General features: G+C 42.1%; 1 protein-coding gene across 1 annotated transcript; it reads right to left on the bottom strand.

The window, feature by feature from the left end:
* Positions 1–5,432: 5,432 nt before the first annotated feature.
* On the bottom strand, positions 5,433–17,234 carry mtf1 (metal-regulatory transcription factor 1; the record flags this gene model as incomplete). Its single annotated transcript, XM_080500805.1, has 11 exons — positions 17,171–17,234; positions 14,753–15,281; positions 10,309–10,547; positions 8,923–9,054; positions 8,629–8,702; positions 8,133–8,266; positions 7,833–7,910; positions 7,565–7,667; positions 6,833–7,482; positions 6,487–6,556; positions 5,433–5,917 (listed from the first exon to the last, which is right to left on the bottom strand). Exons 2-11 carry the CDS (start codon positions 15,215–15,217, stop codon positions 5,433–5,435), a joined length of 2,430 nt encoding a protein of 809 aa, XP_080356931.1. The 5' UTR covers positions 15,218–15,281; positions 17,171–17,234.
* Positions 17,235–17,312: the final 78 nt, after the last annotated feature.

Here is a 17,312-nt window from a genome sequence, read left to right on the forward strand (position 1 = left end):
ATATGTAGCTTTGACTGCCCGTTCTGACATGCGATAAACTCTTTTGTCCTCTTGAAGCTGGAGGACAGACTGGCGACCCTCTCTGAGAGAATCTTACTATGCAGCGCAGTGCTGGAAGACCTGAAGGACCTGAGTGGAGTCATAGCGGTAAGGGCGTCTCTCTCTCTCTCTCTCCCCACCGTGTGTCTAATGTGAGTTCTTAAGAAGTGTTTATGTGTTGCAGAGGAAGACCCTCCAGGATGTGTCCTCCTCACCAAAGAAGTAAACCGAAGTCCCTGCCACAATCCCGTCCTTCATTTCTATGTGATAAATAAATGTTAAATTAAACTAAAACTGATCATGCTATGGTTTGTTCCTGTAGAGTCTGATTGGAAGTTCATTATAATGGGAAAGGGGAAATTGCATCTGAAATTCTTCAGTGCTCAATCTGTGGTTTTGTGCCAACAACCAAATCGCTGCTGTGGTATTCAGTGCCGCTATGGCCTCGGTTGCCAATTCTGTCGATTTCCTTCCAGCCCCACCGCAAAAATAAAACTCACCCAGGTCAATGATAGTCCATCCAAATCGCATCAAATGTGTTAGTTCTTCACAAACTGCACCAAGTAGCCACAAAATAAAGTACAAACTGGGCTGTTGTGCCCATAAAGACTGTCCTATATATGGTTTCATAGCAATCACCCAAAAATAATTAAATACTGGAACAATGCACACATTTGATTGTCTTCAGAAACTGTTTTTAGAAGGCCAACTAACTTCCCTTGCTCCATACAATCTTAACATAATGCTGCTAGTATAATGGTATTGGATTTTAAATTAACATATTTCTCCAAGGCAGTTTTCAAAATAAATTCCCACAATGTATAAACCAGACCTTCTATGCTCAAATTTCAAACCAAGATTAATTTGAAATTGAATGCCAATTGTTGAAAATTTTTATTGGTTCTGTATTAACTGGTTATAGTAGGATTCTGATGGTGTCAAATTTAATCCTTGCACATTTTGTCAATTATTCTTTGAATTTTTCAAAAAGATGACTGACCAGGAGTGCTTCAGAGCTACGACCAAGACTGCTGGATCCTCTCATTTCACAATAAATGAACGGTTTGCTTTGTTTTTGCCATAAGTCTGTAAATGGGTAAATAGGCGTCTCTTTTATTTGAAATGTTTCAGACAAGGCAGTGTTGAAAAAATGTTCAAAACCTGCTCAATATGGCAACGCTGGTGGTGACGTGTCAAACATGTGGCCCAAAACAGGCAGCAAGAGAAGCAATAATTGCAAGTTTTTTTTTCTCCATAAACTACTGCAGTTTACAGGGACGTTTCAATGGATGTCTTTACATGGACACTTGTCGCTCATTCAGGAAGAAACTTGTCCTCCGATCAGAATATGTATCCAAACTGTTAAAAATAAACATTTAGTTTTTACACTAAAATTGCTCATATCTATAGGTGATGTGTTTGCATTTGAGTCAGATTGTGCTGTACGTGGATCTTTAAAGTGAACCGGACATCACCGGCGTCGTATCGCTGTACAACAAAGCGATGCTAAGAGTGCATAACTTAACAGGCACAGCAACTTCAGTGACAAGGATAAGGATTTATTAGTATTATATTGCTCTCAATTCCGAAAGTTATCATATTACTTTATACGAAACAAGCATAAGCAAACATTTTCACATTATACATTCTCTTAAAAATACAAATCCTTAACAATTCCTCACTCTTTGGGTGTTCAGACATTCCTTTGGAAGCATAAAGTTTCCTCTTTTTTTTCTTTTGTGTAAAATATTGCCCATTTGGAAAATGGAGATGGCAGAATATCGGACTCTGTTTCCTCCCCACACCCCTGGAAAAAACAAAATTCTGGTTCAACATGTGTGATCAACTTGCTTCCAAACAAATGTCACCATCATCTCAACATCAGACAAACCCTGGGCCACAAGTCTAAAACAAAACAAAAAAAAACAATCAAACAAAAACCATTTAACAGACTTAAAACAAAAATTGGCAGCTGTGAGTTTTGACTTTCAACAAGTGGGGACAAAAAGCTGACAAATTATCCACAAGTCAAATATTTGTGTGAAAGGCTGAGATGATCGGGTACATTTAGTGACACCAAATGAAACATGTTTACACAGTCATCAAAAGAAGAAGAACAAGAAAAAAAAAAAGTTGAGGACAATTGACCAAAAATAATTCTTAAAACAGAACCATTCTTTCTCTTAAGTTCTCCCTCGAACAAATCCAGTCGTTTTGAACTATTGTCTTTGAGGCCAAAGGATAGCTGTGGTGCAACATTCATGGGATGCACTTTAAACTCCGGATGCACACCACTGCCATCACGAAATACATGAAATGCACTAAACAGGAGTCCATTAATCATGCCTTAATATGGACGTACTGGAATTGCAAACGTGTGCCACTAGAGTTCTGCATATAGGTTTGTAGCAGAATATCAATTCAGAAGAGAAAGAGGAATAAATAGCTTTTCTTTTTTTTTTTTTTGTCTTGGGAGTCAGTGTTTAAACTTGTGAATGCCACACTTTTAATTGCATAGTTGTGTTCATTGACAGTATGCACGTATGAGAATGCATTAGGATGGATGTGCTCGACTCCTGGCAGTCGTCTCTGAAATCGTCGAGACAGAGGAACCGTGTAAATTAGTACAACGTTTTGTAATCCAACCGTCAAGAGTTTGACACTGCAGACATGCAATACTGCATAGGAGGAATGATTTCGAGCAGAAAATGAGACCGAAACTTGTTCCAAAACAGGTGCTTCTCAAAACGTGAGAAGATCACTGAAAAGGTCGTCAGTTTGTACAACTGTCACGACATATTAATTAAAAAGTTATGAGCCCAGTTTATTTTATGTGGGATAATTATAGCCTTCGATAAAAAAACCCCCAAATTAAACGAAAAACAAATGATCTAATGTAATATTGAAATATTTCATGATTCTGGTTTTTAATTTTCATGGCATAAGCTGAAATATGATTAAAACAAAAGGCTTGAAATATTTCAGTTTGTACAAAACAAAGGCTCACTGAACAAAATTATAGAAAAAAAAAAGAAACTTTTTCATTATACTCCAATTAGGAGAAAAGCTCTTTTCCAAAATATTATCAAAAAGGCCAAATTTCGGAGCTGGAAGAGACATGCCGTTAAGTTTGACTTGATCCCACAGCCTGGAATTAAAATGAAACAAACAAAACAAAAAACAATCTGCATCTGTTGTGTTGCTTAAAGAGTTTTTTTTCTTTTTTTTAAGCAACACCACATATTCATTAGAGACTCTCCAAACATCGAAACTTGAAAACACTGAAGCATTTTGGGCCACATCAAGGGGGAACAAAATGCATTTGTTTGGCGTTTCAGGCAACAAAGCCAAATGTAAATACAATTTGGAATATTCTTGACTATTTTGATAAATGACAAATTTAAAATAAAATCCATATTTTTGACCTCATATGGTTCTGCCTTGTTGTGATCTGCTGCCTGAGAGTCGGTGAAGATGAGTATGTCGATGTCGGAATCGGAGACCTTCAAGGCGAGGAGGCTCACAAAACAGGTAATATTGTAAGGCCAAGTAAGCTCTACACTCCCGTATACATACATATATATATATATATAAATATATTTATATATAATGCCACCGCTCTGTCATCATTGCATTGTGTCCCACATGAAACAATACTGCTAAACTAAACTCTGTGCCGGTAGGTCTTGTTACTATAGGGTCTGTACAGAAGCCTGGCTGTTTGTAGAACTACTCACCTAAACACAGCAAAAAAAAACCAAAAAAAAAACCCAAACAAAATCAAACTCTTCTGCATACATGTGACAGCGGGAAGAATGCGAGGAGAGAGGGTGTGTACGTCAGCTCCAAACTCTGAGAGTTAGTCATCGAAAAGTCTATACAAAAATACAAATTCTAGAATAATCTACAAGTTTCTCAAAGATGTTCACACTACAACGTACTCTATTTACACTGTCACCAGGACGCCAACATCTCTTAAATGCTACTTTACAGCAGTTGTGTACAAAAAAAACGTCTGTAGTGGCGCTGCGCCTCGGCTAAACAAGGTTCACAAGTTAGTGTGCAATACACAGGGAAGAGTGCAGCAAAACGCAGGGCTACTGCAAAGTGTGGGCCGCCAGCTCAGGAAAATACGTGTCTGAGTAACAAATTGGGGGAGGGGGGGAGGGTCGGGATCAGTTATGACTTGATGCATCCCTGAGAGGGTCATACCCCTAAAACAAAAACGAAAACATGGGATGTACACAGCAGTTCCTTACTGTTTGGATAAGTGTGGACAACCTCTGCAAACAAGCAGATCCTAGGAGATGATGAGTTTCACTGTGCAGTCGACCCGGGGTGCCTGCTCTCAAACTTGCTTTTAGCAAAACACGTTTATGTTATAGAAAGGAAAGCAATTCAGTAACGTAAAGAGCAGCTCAAAAAGAAAACGAAAAAAAAAAAAGAGCAACATGTGATTGGAATAAATTAATAGATATTCTGCTATGTCAAAAGATTATAGTATTACCAGTATTTTTGACAGAACCAAACATTTAAATAAATTAACATATACAATTTTAAGTTAGTTTAAGTTATAGGCAAGTTACTGATGCATGAAGTTTATGTCACTTAGAGACAGGCAGGTCAGATCACAGGTTCTTTTTCTCAATTAGTAAATAACTGTCAAAAGAAGCGGAAAAGAATAATCACATTTTTAAGGACGACACTAGTCTTTCTAGAAAACAAAACAAAACAAAACAAAAAAAATACTGAGGACATCACTTCATATTACAAGACAGCTGTATGAGGGACTGTGGTGCCAGTCCCCTTCAATCCTGCAGGGAGCTAAGCTTGATTCAGTTAATGCAAACTCCTCGAATATACAGTGCATCCTGGTCAGTTGCATACCAGCTTGAAGCATTTGTGAGGACCTGCAGGTACAGTACAAGGATATACAGACACGTTTTGTTTTCCCGCTCAGACATGCCAACTTCGAGCTGGGACAAGGGAACTCTCAAATGATCAGTGCTCGGACCTCACTCGTTTTCACCCAATCGATTCAAAGTGGATATTTCGAGGAGCGCTATTTACAGTTTATGTTTTTAACAGAGGATCTACTGCCCTTTCCCTGCATTGATTAGCACTTAAGTTGCTCAATCTCCACAAGCAAACTAATCCCGTCTCTAAAAACTCTACTGCAAACACTTTTCGTAGGTTGTATATATAAGTTGCACAGTGCCGTACAGAACGGAGAGCACTGCAGGTACGTGAGAGTTTGATGCACACACTATATAGGGTGACAGCAGAGGCGTCACTTTGGAGATCGACTGGAGGGTGTGGGTGGAATCGATGCTTGTTGATGAGTGGGTGCAAAAAAGACAAATGTCTGGCGCTCGACTCAGAAGGCAGTCCTTCTAAGGGTTGCCATCGGTGGCCATGTTGAAATCGTCGGCGACCAGCAGCAGAGCCTCGATGTTGGCGGCCGTCTCGGGGCTCTGCAGGGAGAGGAAGTCTGAGACGTCCATGCTGGCTAACCCGTCGGACGACGGCGGGTTGGTGGCAGTGCTGCTCACTGCTGTGGACAGAGTCTGGGCTGCGGGGGAGGGTGAAGAACAACGAGAGGACGAGGGGGCCTCCGGCCTCGCCTCGCCCGCCTCGGAGGAAGACTTGGGGGGGCAGCACGAGGGCGACGGGTTGGCTGACTGCTGCGGAGGCTCCGGGAGTGACGGGGGAGGGGGCTCTGGCGGTTGCTGCTGTGCTGGGGCTGGAGCGACAGAGGAGGCACTCTTTCCACTCTTCTCTTTAGCGGAGTCCCTGCAGGAGCACTGGCACTGGCAGGACTCCTCCTGTTTGATGATGATGACGGGGAGGCTCAGGCCGATTTGTTGTACCGAGTTGCCTGAAACAAAATGTTTGGATTAGAAACCGTCCGATCCGATCCAGAAGCCCAAACTAGCTCATATATCCTCAGCTTCACTTTGCGCGACATGCCGGAACACAGACGCGCTGTCACCATGGTTGCCATGCGCCTGTGTTTTTGTCACGTGAAGAAAGAACAGAAGTGTGCAGGGCGGTAGTCATGTTTGCCGTGTGGAATTATTTTACACTAAAGGAGGAGAAATGTTAAACAGGTGAGTGCAACAGTGTGATAATTTATGGGATAACTCCTTGTTTGAGCAGAACAAAATCTTTAAATCAACACTCTTGGCATTATTATAGAGAAATTCATTTTGATTTTAAAAACTTTTCTTTACTGTTTTTTTAACTGAAAACACATTTCACAAACAAAGTGACTTCAGTTAAATAACCTACAGTTATACTTGTAATAAACTTAAAGACATCATTGCCAGTTGTACCAAGAGTCCCAAACTAAGATAATTGATGCCGTGTTCATATTGTCTATCACTGCTTTCTGCTTGTGTTTTAATAAAATATTGGATTACAATAATTGAATTCACACTCGGTTACCTGTGTTGCCTCCCACTGGTATGGCTGTAGTGAAGAAAACTTTCTCTACTTTGGGAGCTCCTTGGTGAGGCTGTGAACAAACACCAAAGTTCAAACAAGGTTAGTATAAAGCAAAGATTATGTGCGAAGTTATATCGCTAGAATCACCACACACACTTTCACATTCAATTGACATAAATTAATGTTCTCATGTGAACATACGTATAAACACAAGAGAATAATGAATGTCTTTCATGCGTGAAAGAATTAATTTGCTTTGAGGACTGAGAGAAAGTCACAAAAACAAGAGAAATACAAATCAAAGCATCACTTGTATGGATCAACACTGAGTGTGAGCAACACTCACGGCTTGTTCCGGGTTCTGCTGGCTATTGGCAGCGCTGCTCAGGATCCACTGTAGGTTCTGGTCCGACATAACCAAGCTGGGCTGCAGGAGGTTCTGGGTGGGCGCGATGGTGATGGTGGCAGGGGCAGGAGGCAGAGTGGGGCCAGAGTCGGGGACAGAGTTGCTGGCTAAAGGCACAGGTTGAGCCACGGCTGCAAGAGCATCTGTTGTCGTGGCTGCAACAGCAGAGCCTGGTGCTGTGGCGGTCAGTGCGGGAGCCACTGGAGGAGGAGCAGAGATGGGTTGGGGTAGAGGGGCGGCCTGCGACGCGCCGTCTGGCTGTAGGAATGTGGGCGGCAGTGCCACATAGTGCTGCGGGGCGACATGGGTTGGCGTTTGGACACAAGCCGGAGGCACGTCTGCTGAGATCTGTTGAGGGCCGCTCAGCTGCATGAAAGGTTGTGTGGAGTTGACAGCAGCCGTGGCGGAGGCGGGAGCGGAGGCCTGAGAGGAAGAGTTCTGGCCGGGCTGGGAGGAAGCCTCCATGACTGCGGTGGTGTGAGAACAGGAAGATGAGGAGGTAGGAGTGATAGTGAAAGAAATGAAGGATGAGGCATCGGTTGGTCCACGTTGGGTGGAGGTCTCGAGGCTGAAGGACTCAGCAAGGCTCTCTGAGGGAAGAAACAAAAAATCCGTGTCACAGCAAGAACTTTTTAGCTCAGTTCAAACTGATATAGGAGGAGAAACTCTTACCGCCGGGATGGGCATCATCCTGGCTGACACTATTGTCAGGACTCTGAAACATGAGCTCAAAGATTTTCACGGGGGTCACATTGTGGAGGTCCAGATTTTGAGCCTGTGATGAATGAAAGAGTTTATAAAAACCAATAAGTGACCTGACCAAGAACGGAAACTACTTCCCCCCCCCAATGAATATAGCATCTACTGATCATTTTGAGAACCCTTGTGCATTTCCATTTCAAATTCTGTCTGGCAAAGAGGAGGCAAAGTGCAGACTTACATTGTGGATACTCTCTCGAAGCTCAGAGTCTGTTGAGATGAGGCTCAAGTCACTGAGGCACAATGAGTGATTTGCATCCTGTAATTAGGAGATGAACGCATCCTAATTAAACTTGCCACTACTGTAGGATCAAGTGCTGAGTCATGCCAACAAGACAAAACCATTTGCATGTAATGGTAAATTAATGACTCAATTTGGAGGAGAAGAATTGTGCAAACAAAGCAAGCTTAGAGGTTTTGAACTTCTGTGACTTTTTCTCTTTGGGACAACAAACTGTGTCGGTACTGTGCTGTGACGTACTTCAGACAGTGGATGAGTGAGAGTGACACTGAACGGCTGTCCCTTGTCGTGGCCTCGGATGTGACTCTTCAAACTATACTGGCTGCTGAAGGTCTTCTCACAGCCGTCGCTGGGACAGTTGAATGGCTTCTCCCCTGCAGAATTGTGAAAGACGAAGGGCGATAACAGTGAAACTGAAGCGTACACATTAGTACAAAGAGCTTGGCCTCAGCTGTCCAAAAGGGAACTTCCAATTAGGTGAGCTCTTTGTTCAATCAATTCAAGTGTACACGGACACGGCCTTTTCAATTACTGCTCCTTTACCTGCCTTTATATGGCACCATAAAGGACACATGGTAATTAAATATTATCTGGCAATCAGGTTTGGACATTCAAATGAACCACATGTGGGAGATGGGAATAGAAATGCTAATCAGGCAGAAAACTATTAACATGTCCTTGTTGAACTTTTTCTTTACAAATAAAGATTATATGAAGCAAAACTAACAATATGTACCTGTGTGTGTCCGTACATGTGTTTTTAGGTGATGACTTGCAGCGAAGGCTTTACCACAGCCATCATGATCACACCTGAAGGCAAAAAACACAGCAAAAAAATACTCTTCAGAGATGAAAGGCAAAAATGTCATTACATTCTGGATTTGATTGTTTATCTGCAGTTAAGCCACCTCTGATGTAACATTTCAATTCGGTGGGGGAGGGGGGGAGAAGCTATCTGTTCATTTACATCACAGTCTCTTCATGTTTCTTCTGGAGTAAGTCTGTCGTTGTAAAAAATGGAAATCCTCACCGGAATGGCTTCTCCCCGGTGTGTGTACGAATGTGCTTCCTCAGGTCACTGAGTGTGGTAAAGTACTTTGTGCATCCCTCCGATTCACAGTTGAACGTTTTGCCTGTGTGAAGTCTCTGGTGTGCTTTTAACCTGCAGAAACAATCAAGTATTTCATTACACCACGAAGGGAAACTTTGAGACGTAAACAAAGTGAACACAGTGACATTAAGCGACTGAGCGTTGATTCTAGTTGCACTTCATTCTAAAGCCAAAGGAGTCCGCGCAGAGGTCACGGAATGGAGTAAGACAGAGAAAGCTGTACCAAGCATACAGAAATTCATGACGAGAATTGAGATTCTGGATCGTACAGGAAAGGAGACTAATGTTATCGTGAGCTCAATCTACTATTGTAGGCCATCAGTCAGCTGTTGTGATTAATGGTCTCTGACAGGGAGCTAAAGGTGATGGCATGGCTCCACACAGGCCCGGACTCATTGTCATAGCAACTGGCGTGGGCTGCCTTTGAAAAGCATTTGGTTGACAATGTGGTTAACATTGTTTTTGCTTTGGTATCGGAAATGGAGATATTAACAAAGGCCCGTTTGTCACACTGCCTGTGGTCATGAGCTGGAGCTATCAGATTCTGTTTTACGTCATCCATCCATCTAATCATCCATCATCTATAGCATATAGCTTTATCCTGCTTGGGATCACAAGCTGTTGGAGCCAATTCCAGCTGACTATGGGCGGAGGCGGGGTACAAACCAATCCATTACAGGACAAACACAGAGACAGACAACCACTAACTCACAGCTACGGGCAATTTAACATCACCAGTTAACTTTGTATGTATGTATATGGAGCAGAGAAAAGCCATGCACATGAATGAGGAACATGCAAACGCGACACAGAGGGGCCTGGAGAGGATTTCAACCTATGCCATGAGGCATGTCTTGACTTCTTTTTTTTCTATACGCGGGGGATATTGTGAATGTTCAGTAGTCGCCTGGGAATGTGGACATACTCATCTTCTTTAAAAAAAAACATGTGAATTCCAAGCTGGGAACAAAAGGTCATTAGTCTTTGATTCGTTTATTGAGATATTTTCCTCATATTTGATTTTATGTGAGATTTGCTTTAAAATTCAGTTAATTCATTTTTTTTTTTGTTAAGACAAAATGTATTTTAAGTTATTTCTTTACAAAGAAAAGTAAATATGCCTTAGTTCGTGCCTTACATTCAGCGAGGACTCCAACCTCAGGAATAAAAAGATGAGAAAATACAGCATTGGATTTCACAGAATAAATGAAAAGATGGAAAATTATTGTCAAAAAAGTTCAGGTGGAAAGTACAGTCCCCAGGGCATTCCTGTGGAGAGTAGATACAAAACCCAGCACAGCTCACCTGTACAGCGTGTTGAAGGCCTTTTCGCAGCCTTGCACGTCACACTCGAATGGCTTCTCCTTGGTGTGAACACGGACGTGGATCTTGAGACTGTAAGAGGTAAGAAAAGCCTTCCCACAGCCCGACTGATTACACACGAATGTGTACTCGCCCCGGTGTGTTTTCTGGTGCGTCCGCAAATTTCCTGCCGTGCTGTACGTCCTTGTACAGCCTTCAAATGTGCACTGGTAGCGCTTTACCTGAAGGATTCAGGGAAAAAAAAAAAAAGGGGGGGATAAATTGCACGAAACTCCATCGGGATCCTGGAGTGAATGAAAATCACATTACACCTTCTCAAAATCAATTAAAGAATCTTTAACCTTTATTTGTAAAAGCGTCGAGAGACGAAACCAGGCTTGCCATACGACGGAGTTACCGAGTCAGTGCGACCTTTCCAACTGGACTTGAACTCCGTGACTCAGCCACCCGTCAGTTCATGAAGCGGGTGAGTATAAAGGACAGCGGTGACTAACCCCTCAGTGCAATGCATCCAATTCAATTCTGTTTCCCCGACACCAATGTCCACGTTAGTGTGCCAGTCCACGGCGCTCTTCTCACACAAACGCCCGGGGGCAATGTGAATAAAAGCCTATTCACTTCTTAGAAAAATGCTACCATGTACTGAACATAAAGCCGTGACTCAAGAAGCTTGAGGTTGGTCTCCTCAATAGGATAATATTCCTGGAACTTCTTGTCCTGATTCTCTTTGCAAAATAAAAAAAAAAAAAAAAAATCCTACAAAGCTGTGACTTCTTAAATATTTTACGCCTACAAAAACCAAGCAACCTTGCAGTCTGCAGAACTCCAAGGCAACTTCGACCACAGCTGCTTAAGCCAGGATGCACTGAAGGTGATGCTCAGCTTTCAGTCTTCACACATGAATGTTAATCTGTGTGATGGGCACTCTAAATCACTTTCATTAATAGACTGCTGGAGAAATCGTTTGTTAAACAAATATTCATGCAAAGCCGCCGCAGCAGCTTGCTGGAGCTTGTAGCTCTGAAGTGTAATCATCACCCACTCCATCGTGACGCTGCCACACCATCTTTCCCATCGCAGTTGGAGAGCGTCCTGTATGCTTTGGCCTCCCACATGCACGGTGTGAAAGACCACTCCATTACACATTAAATGCTAACGTGAGAGTATTTACTGCAATATACTAAAGTATTTGATGATGATTAACATTTGATTTCTTTCTAAAACGGCCACAGTGAATGAGGACAGAATTTTGTATTTGGCGTTCACAGGAAATGGCCTCTTTTCGCTGCTTCACATTCAAGCCCTTGTGGAGGCGACGGTGCTTCGATTTCTCTCTCCAGGACACACTTGTAATTTTATGTGAAAAGAAATCACTCATATTTTGCAGGCCAGCAGAATGAGCCCTATTTTCATTCAGTTTTCTCCATTTGCTCAGAGGCATGGTTGCATCTCAAAAACTTTGAATATCATCAAAACCATTTTTTCCCTACACCAATAAGATACACAACAAAAACTTTTGAAGCATGTTTAAAATCTTAATTTGGATCATTTATGGCCTTTGGTTGGATTATGAAATAAAATACTTGAAATCTGACTGCATTTTTCATTTCGATGATTTATAAAGCTTACACGGGATTACAAAGAACAAAACTAAATCAGAAGTTGAAATATATCGATCTATCATAAATTGAAAATATATGAATGCTTTTTGGTTTTAAATAGATTATAGAGAAAGAAAAGTACTTCAAGGGATGGCTCAGCCAATAGTCCTTGTAGATATTAACATGGTGTCTGTTGAAACAAAGCCTTCAAAGATTACGTTAAAACAAAAACATTAACTACATACAAAAAGCAAACAAAATGTGTGATGAATAGATCATTTTTTGTTGTTGTAATAATGCTTATTGGCAATAAAACCTATACTAGTGAAAGCCTATTTACTTCCCTTCTTAATAAATTTGTGGGAATAGCAACAGAGACAAGTATGAGGTCGGCCCACATGAAAAATTAAACATTCCTGTTCAAGTGCCACAGGCAGAATCTGGACTCACACTGAACATCCTAGTTGGCACCTGATTGTCAGCAATTGATTCTTCCAGAAGCTAAAAACAGTCAACAGTCAATGGCAGGGAAAAGCAGTTTTGACATTGCCAGAGAAGATTTGGCAAAAGTTTCATTGGTGCAACCGACAAACCCAGCACAAATGGTTTCTGTGTGGTTTAGATATACATAAACCTACAAGACAATGCTTAAGGTGATGTAACTGTCTATTCAATAATATCAAATAACAATAAAAAAACAGCTGCTGTGTTATCAACAAACACAGGGCATCCACAGCACAACTTGGCGTACATTCTCCTTGACACGCAAGTGGTATTATATTTCATTTTGATTGTCTGCATGTACTTGACACAAACAAAGAGCTCGCTGCACTCTCAAATGTATGTCAACAACACATTTTCCCTAAAAAGGGGATGTGATGCATAACCAAGTATTGCCTGTGCTGCTCCGATGACTCACAACCCACTACGGAGCAGTGTGTGCTGCACTTAGATTTGTAAAGCTTCACTGTGTATATCTACGGCCAACAAACCGTTATAAATTGTCCCTAGACTTTAGTATTTATCTATGACTTCAGTGTTTTTCCTTGATCTACTCACATATTTTGCATTACTGTTGAAGATGCCATTGCTGGTTTCTGTTAAAAGTAGGGATGCACCAATCCACATTTATTCATTATCAGTCGATACCGATACTACTCTGATACCAGAACTCTGTTTGCTGTAATATCATTATTAGTATCATCATCATTATTGTTGATATCACATGAGGCTATAATAAACTCCTCTCTACAGGCAAGTGTGAAATGTGGGAATGTATGCATGTATTCTCCGAAAAGGCAACTTGAGGTTAGAATAAGATCAGAAAAGGAAAGGAAGGAGTACAAACTATTTTTGTTCAATATGGACAATGTGGGGGCCTGCATGACGCCATCATCTCATAATAAACTTGTTATATCTTTAAAACCTCAGAATCTCTTTATTAATCCCAGGGGAAATTCTTTATCAAAGCAGCACAAACAGCAATGTTTCCAGCACTAACGCAGCCCAAACGATTGGGACTATTTTCACTGAGTTTTGCATGGAGTAGGGCGTAGCTTCACAGATGTGTGAATCGCCTGCGACAGCAGAGGAGCTGCTTTATATGGTTTTGAGGCCGCTGTTAGTGCTGCTCATTGGTGAGCTGGCATTTTAAAATGGTGATGCCTAGCTGCAGAGGCCGCCTCGCTGTACAACTTCTTTGCAAACATTGCATGTTGCTTTGCAGTGTTTTGAGCGTAAAATACGTCCAAGCAGTGGAAATGTTTTCATGAAAAATTGGATAGCACAATGCTACTACACTAGCCTGCTCGCTGGGTGCAAACTGTGAAATGGATTTCCTGAATTATCACTCCACATCTCATGGAGACCCGCCTCCGTTCAGGAAATCCATTCCTCATTTTGCAGCTAGCAAGCAGAGCAGCCGGCAGGGAAACACTTGTGGAGTCGTTTCAGCAACAGTGAAGCACAGACGAAGCTTCATGGATTGGAAATCTTCAGAGGTTGGATCGGAAATTTCCGAATCATGAATTAAGTTGGTATCGGAACCTGATACAGATACTGGATCGGACCCATCCCTAGTTGAAATGTATGCTCTTTGAAATTAAGAAGTTAACAATACATTGTTTTACTGATGAAACCACAACAACCTGTAGTCTGAGATGAAAAGGCTTTGCCCACACTCCTGCTCCACCCACACCAATTGTAATGAGGTGCATATATTTTACACCTCAGAAGATCTTTAGGAGACATTTTCTGGGTGGGTTTAGAGCCTGTGCCAGTCTAAATAACTGACAAAAAAATAAAGCTTTGTAAATTAGGTTACCCACTGCTTTCACCCCCAACCTTTTCATTGATGCAGAGCTGCTTTATAACCTGTGCATGTTCTCTATAAGATGGTTTAACTGCTGTATTGCTAACAGTAGCTAATTATCTCAGAATGCAGTGACATTTTAACTTCTACTTAAGACTAAATGACCAACCAGGATCAAAGGTCAGAGAGAAACAAACTATAAGGATATTATTTTCAAAAGTACGTTGCGTTTGGCCAAGAAGAGGCACACTATGTTGCTGCATTATGCATTTTTACAGCCATTTACTGTAATTAGATGCGTCTGGGAAAAATGATCTGCCTCTCCACCGAGCAATTAACTGGAAGAGCTTCCACAAACAAAAGCAAGCAATTACCTTGGCAATAACCACAGAGGCACGGCTCGAGAACAAATCAAAAGAGGCCCTGGCAACACAACAAGCAGTCCCAGCTCATTTCATCTGTATATAGCAGCTGTGTGCTCTGTGGAATTGGAAATGCACTTGTTTACTCCTACCTCTCGTTGCTTGGTCTCTGGACACTCGGAGTGCAGGGTGAGCGTTGCCCCCTCGATGTTTCGGGGCATGGGGGTGGAGCCTGGATTTATTGTGAACTGGATCTGGTCTGGAGAAATTGTGTGGTGCACGTATCCCTGTGACATGCCATCAGGGTCAGTCATGAAGGCAAGGGACCCCTCCTCTTCATCCCCCTCTCCTTCAGTTAGGAAGGTAACTCCATCTTCATCCCCGTGGCAGTGACCTTCCTCTTCGCCCTCCTCGTCTAGCCGAATGGGGTCACGTTCGATGAGCACTGTGGTGCGGTCGTACACGCGGCCAGAAGATGACGAAGGCCCAGCAATGAGGTCCTCGTCTTTGTCAAAGTGGATCTTGTCATCCTCCTCTTCTTCATCGTCCCGCACCAAAGAATCCACCTCCACCTCGAAGTACATGGGCGCCTCTGTATGAGGGCCATTTTCACTCATGGTCCCTGGCGCCTCGCCTTCGTTGGCAAGGCGATCCGTGCACTCACACCGTCAACGTAACACCCTGAAAAATAGACATGGTAAATAATTCATGCGGTTTTAAATGGAGTGAGGTTGTGGAAAAAAAAAAAAGGGAAGTTTAATACTATAGCTTTCACCAAAAACAAGTGAACTTCTGCAAGTTCCCTTCTGTGCCAAACCTGTCTAAAAAAAAACCCAAAACACTGGCTCTCCAAAATGTTGAGTAAGCAACTTAAAATGATTAGAGAACTGACTGAATAAAGCACAGCATTAATTGATGCCAGTTTTAATGATCAACTCAATATTACATTTATATTACAATATTATAGTTTAAAACTTCCAAGTTCTATCATGTTATATTTACATCTTTGGTCTTTTATAAAAATCTTTTTGCCTCTTCAGCTGTCGTCGTACAAAAGCATCATTGTAACCTGCTTTGATTAGTCTTGAAGCTTCCTTGTCTCCAATTGTGAAAGTTGACTAATGTGTTGCCTTTCACATTTTTCATTTTGTTTTAAAAAGCATTTTAGAAGATCCTGGATCTGTACATGAAGGATGCTTGCAACTCAACCTCTGTGAGAAAGATCAGATCTCAATCTTGTTCTCGTCAAACTATGCTATATACTACTGGGAAACAAAATGACCACTGAACAGCTATACTGCTATACAGCTGGCGGATTTGAGATGAGAGACTGGGGCGTATCATGTGAGCTGCATGGACAAAACATAGAGACCATTCTCATGAAGAGCAAGACCACCTTCAGCTGGAGAGTCATCACTCTCAAATGGACCGCAGGAAGTAATTCTTTCCTGTGGCTCTTGCACAATTCCACCATCTGAGTGTCTCACACACATTTAAAGCTTTAACGGAATATCCTAATACATATTACTTTTGCAAAAAGGCCCGAGATCGCAAATTATTTCCCCACATTTGTCATCATTGTAAATGTTATAAACAAGGCAAAACTGTGCAATCCTGTCTTAAATTACTTGCATATCATAAAAGTTGGGTGAATTGAAAAATGAAACTGTCCAGCTGAATCATCTGGAAGCTGACTTGTTAACAAAGCTCTGTTGTGGTCATGAGGGCCTGTTGTGACAGCCAGGAACATTTGCCAGCAACTGGCTGGTCACTTAGACCCTAAAACATGGAAGCTGAATGGCAAACCACAATTCTCCCCTCTACCCCTACAGGAGGCGAACGTGTGTCAGAATCAATCGTGAATATTGTAAATAAAGAAAACAGACGATCACTGTTATGCAATAGAGGAACTCGATGTGCAACGACGGCCACACATGGAGATCTAGAACTTTCTGACAGCCGCCGGTTGACAGTCTCAATCGTCCACAAACTCGATACTTCTCAATTATCTTATCCGGGTTTAGCTTTGCACTAGACCAGTCAAACACGCCGATGTCAGTCAACTTTAACCCACATCACTGCCATTCCTTCGCAACGCGGCACCGTTTACAAAACACTCGCGTGAAGCAGCAGCAGCCACAGCTTGGTGGACTCCATCCCACTGACAATATTAGGAACCTTATCTGGTTTTAATGAGGATGTTAGCCGCTCTCCATTAGCGAGCTGTTAACTGAGGTGATGTTTCAGGTTTGTCGTTAGCTCTCTGCGATAAACACACTTCTATCCCGGTACAGCTCCCAGTCAGTACGACAACTGTGCTTGAATCAAGTGAGTTAGTTAACGATATGTTGGCGAAGGAAGAAGAAGAAAAAGCTGTTAATTGTCTACACATGCCTTGCTGCGCTAGGTAGCAACTGTTTAGCTCGGGGCTAGGCTAAGGAGCAAGCTAGCAGCGTTCACTCTCGACAGTTGATATTAACTATCTCCACACGTTTCCGGATACCAGACGGCACGGCGGTGTGTTCACGCTTAGGTTGACCAAAATGACAATAAATAAAAAATATATTCACCCTCGGTCAGATTTGAGCCTTATTCCAGCGCTTTCTGCTGTGATGTAGAGCAGCTTCCTCCTCCCCCCTCCCGTGGATGCCATACGTCACTCACTCACAACCATCCGTGATGAATCATGGGAAATCAAACATAAGTCATTTC

The sequence above is a fragment of the Blennius ocellaris genome, assembly GCF_963422515.1.
Source record: "Blennius ocellaris genome assembly, chromosome: 8".
NCBI classification, from domain to species: Eukaryota; Metazoa; Chordata; class Actinopteri; order Blenniiformes; family Blenniidae; genus Blennius; species Blennius ocellaris.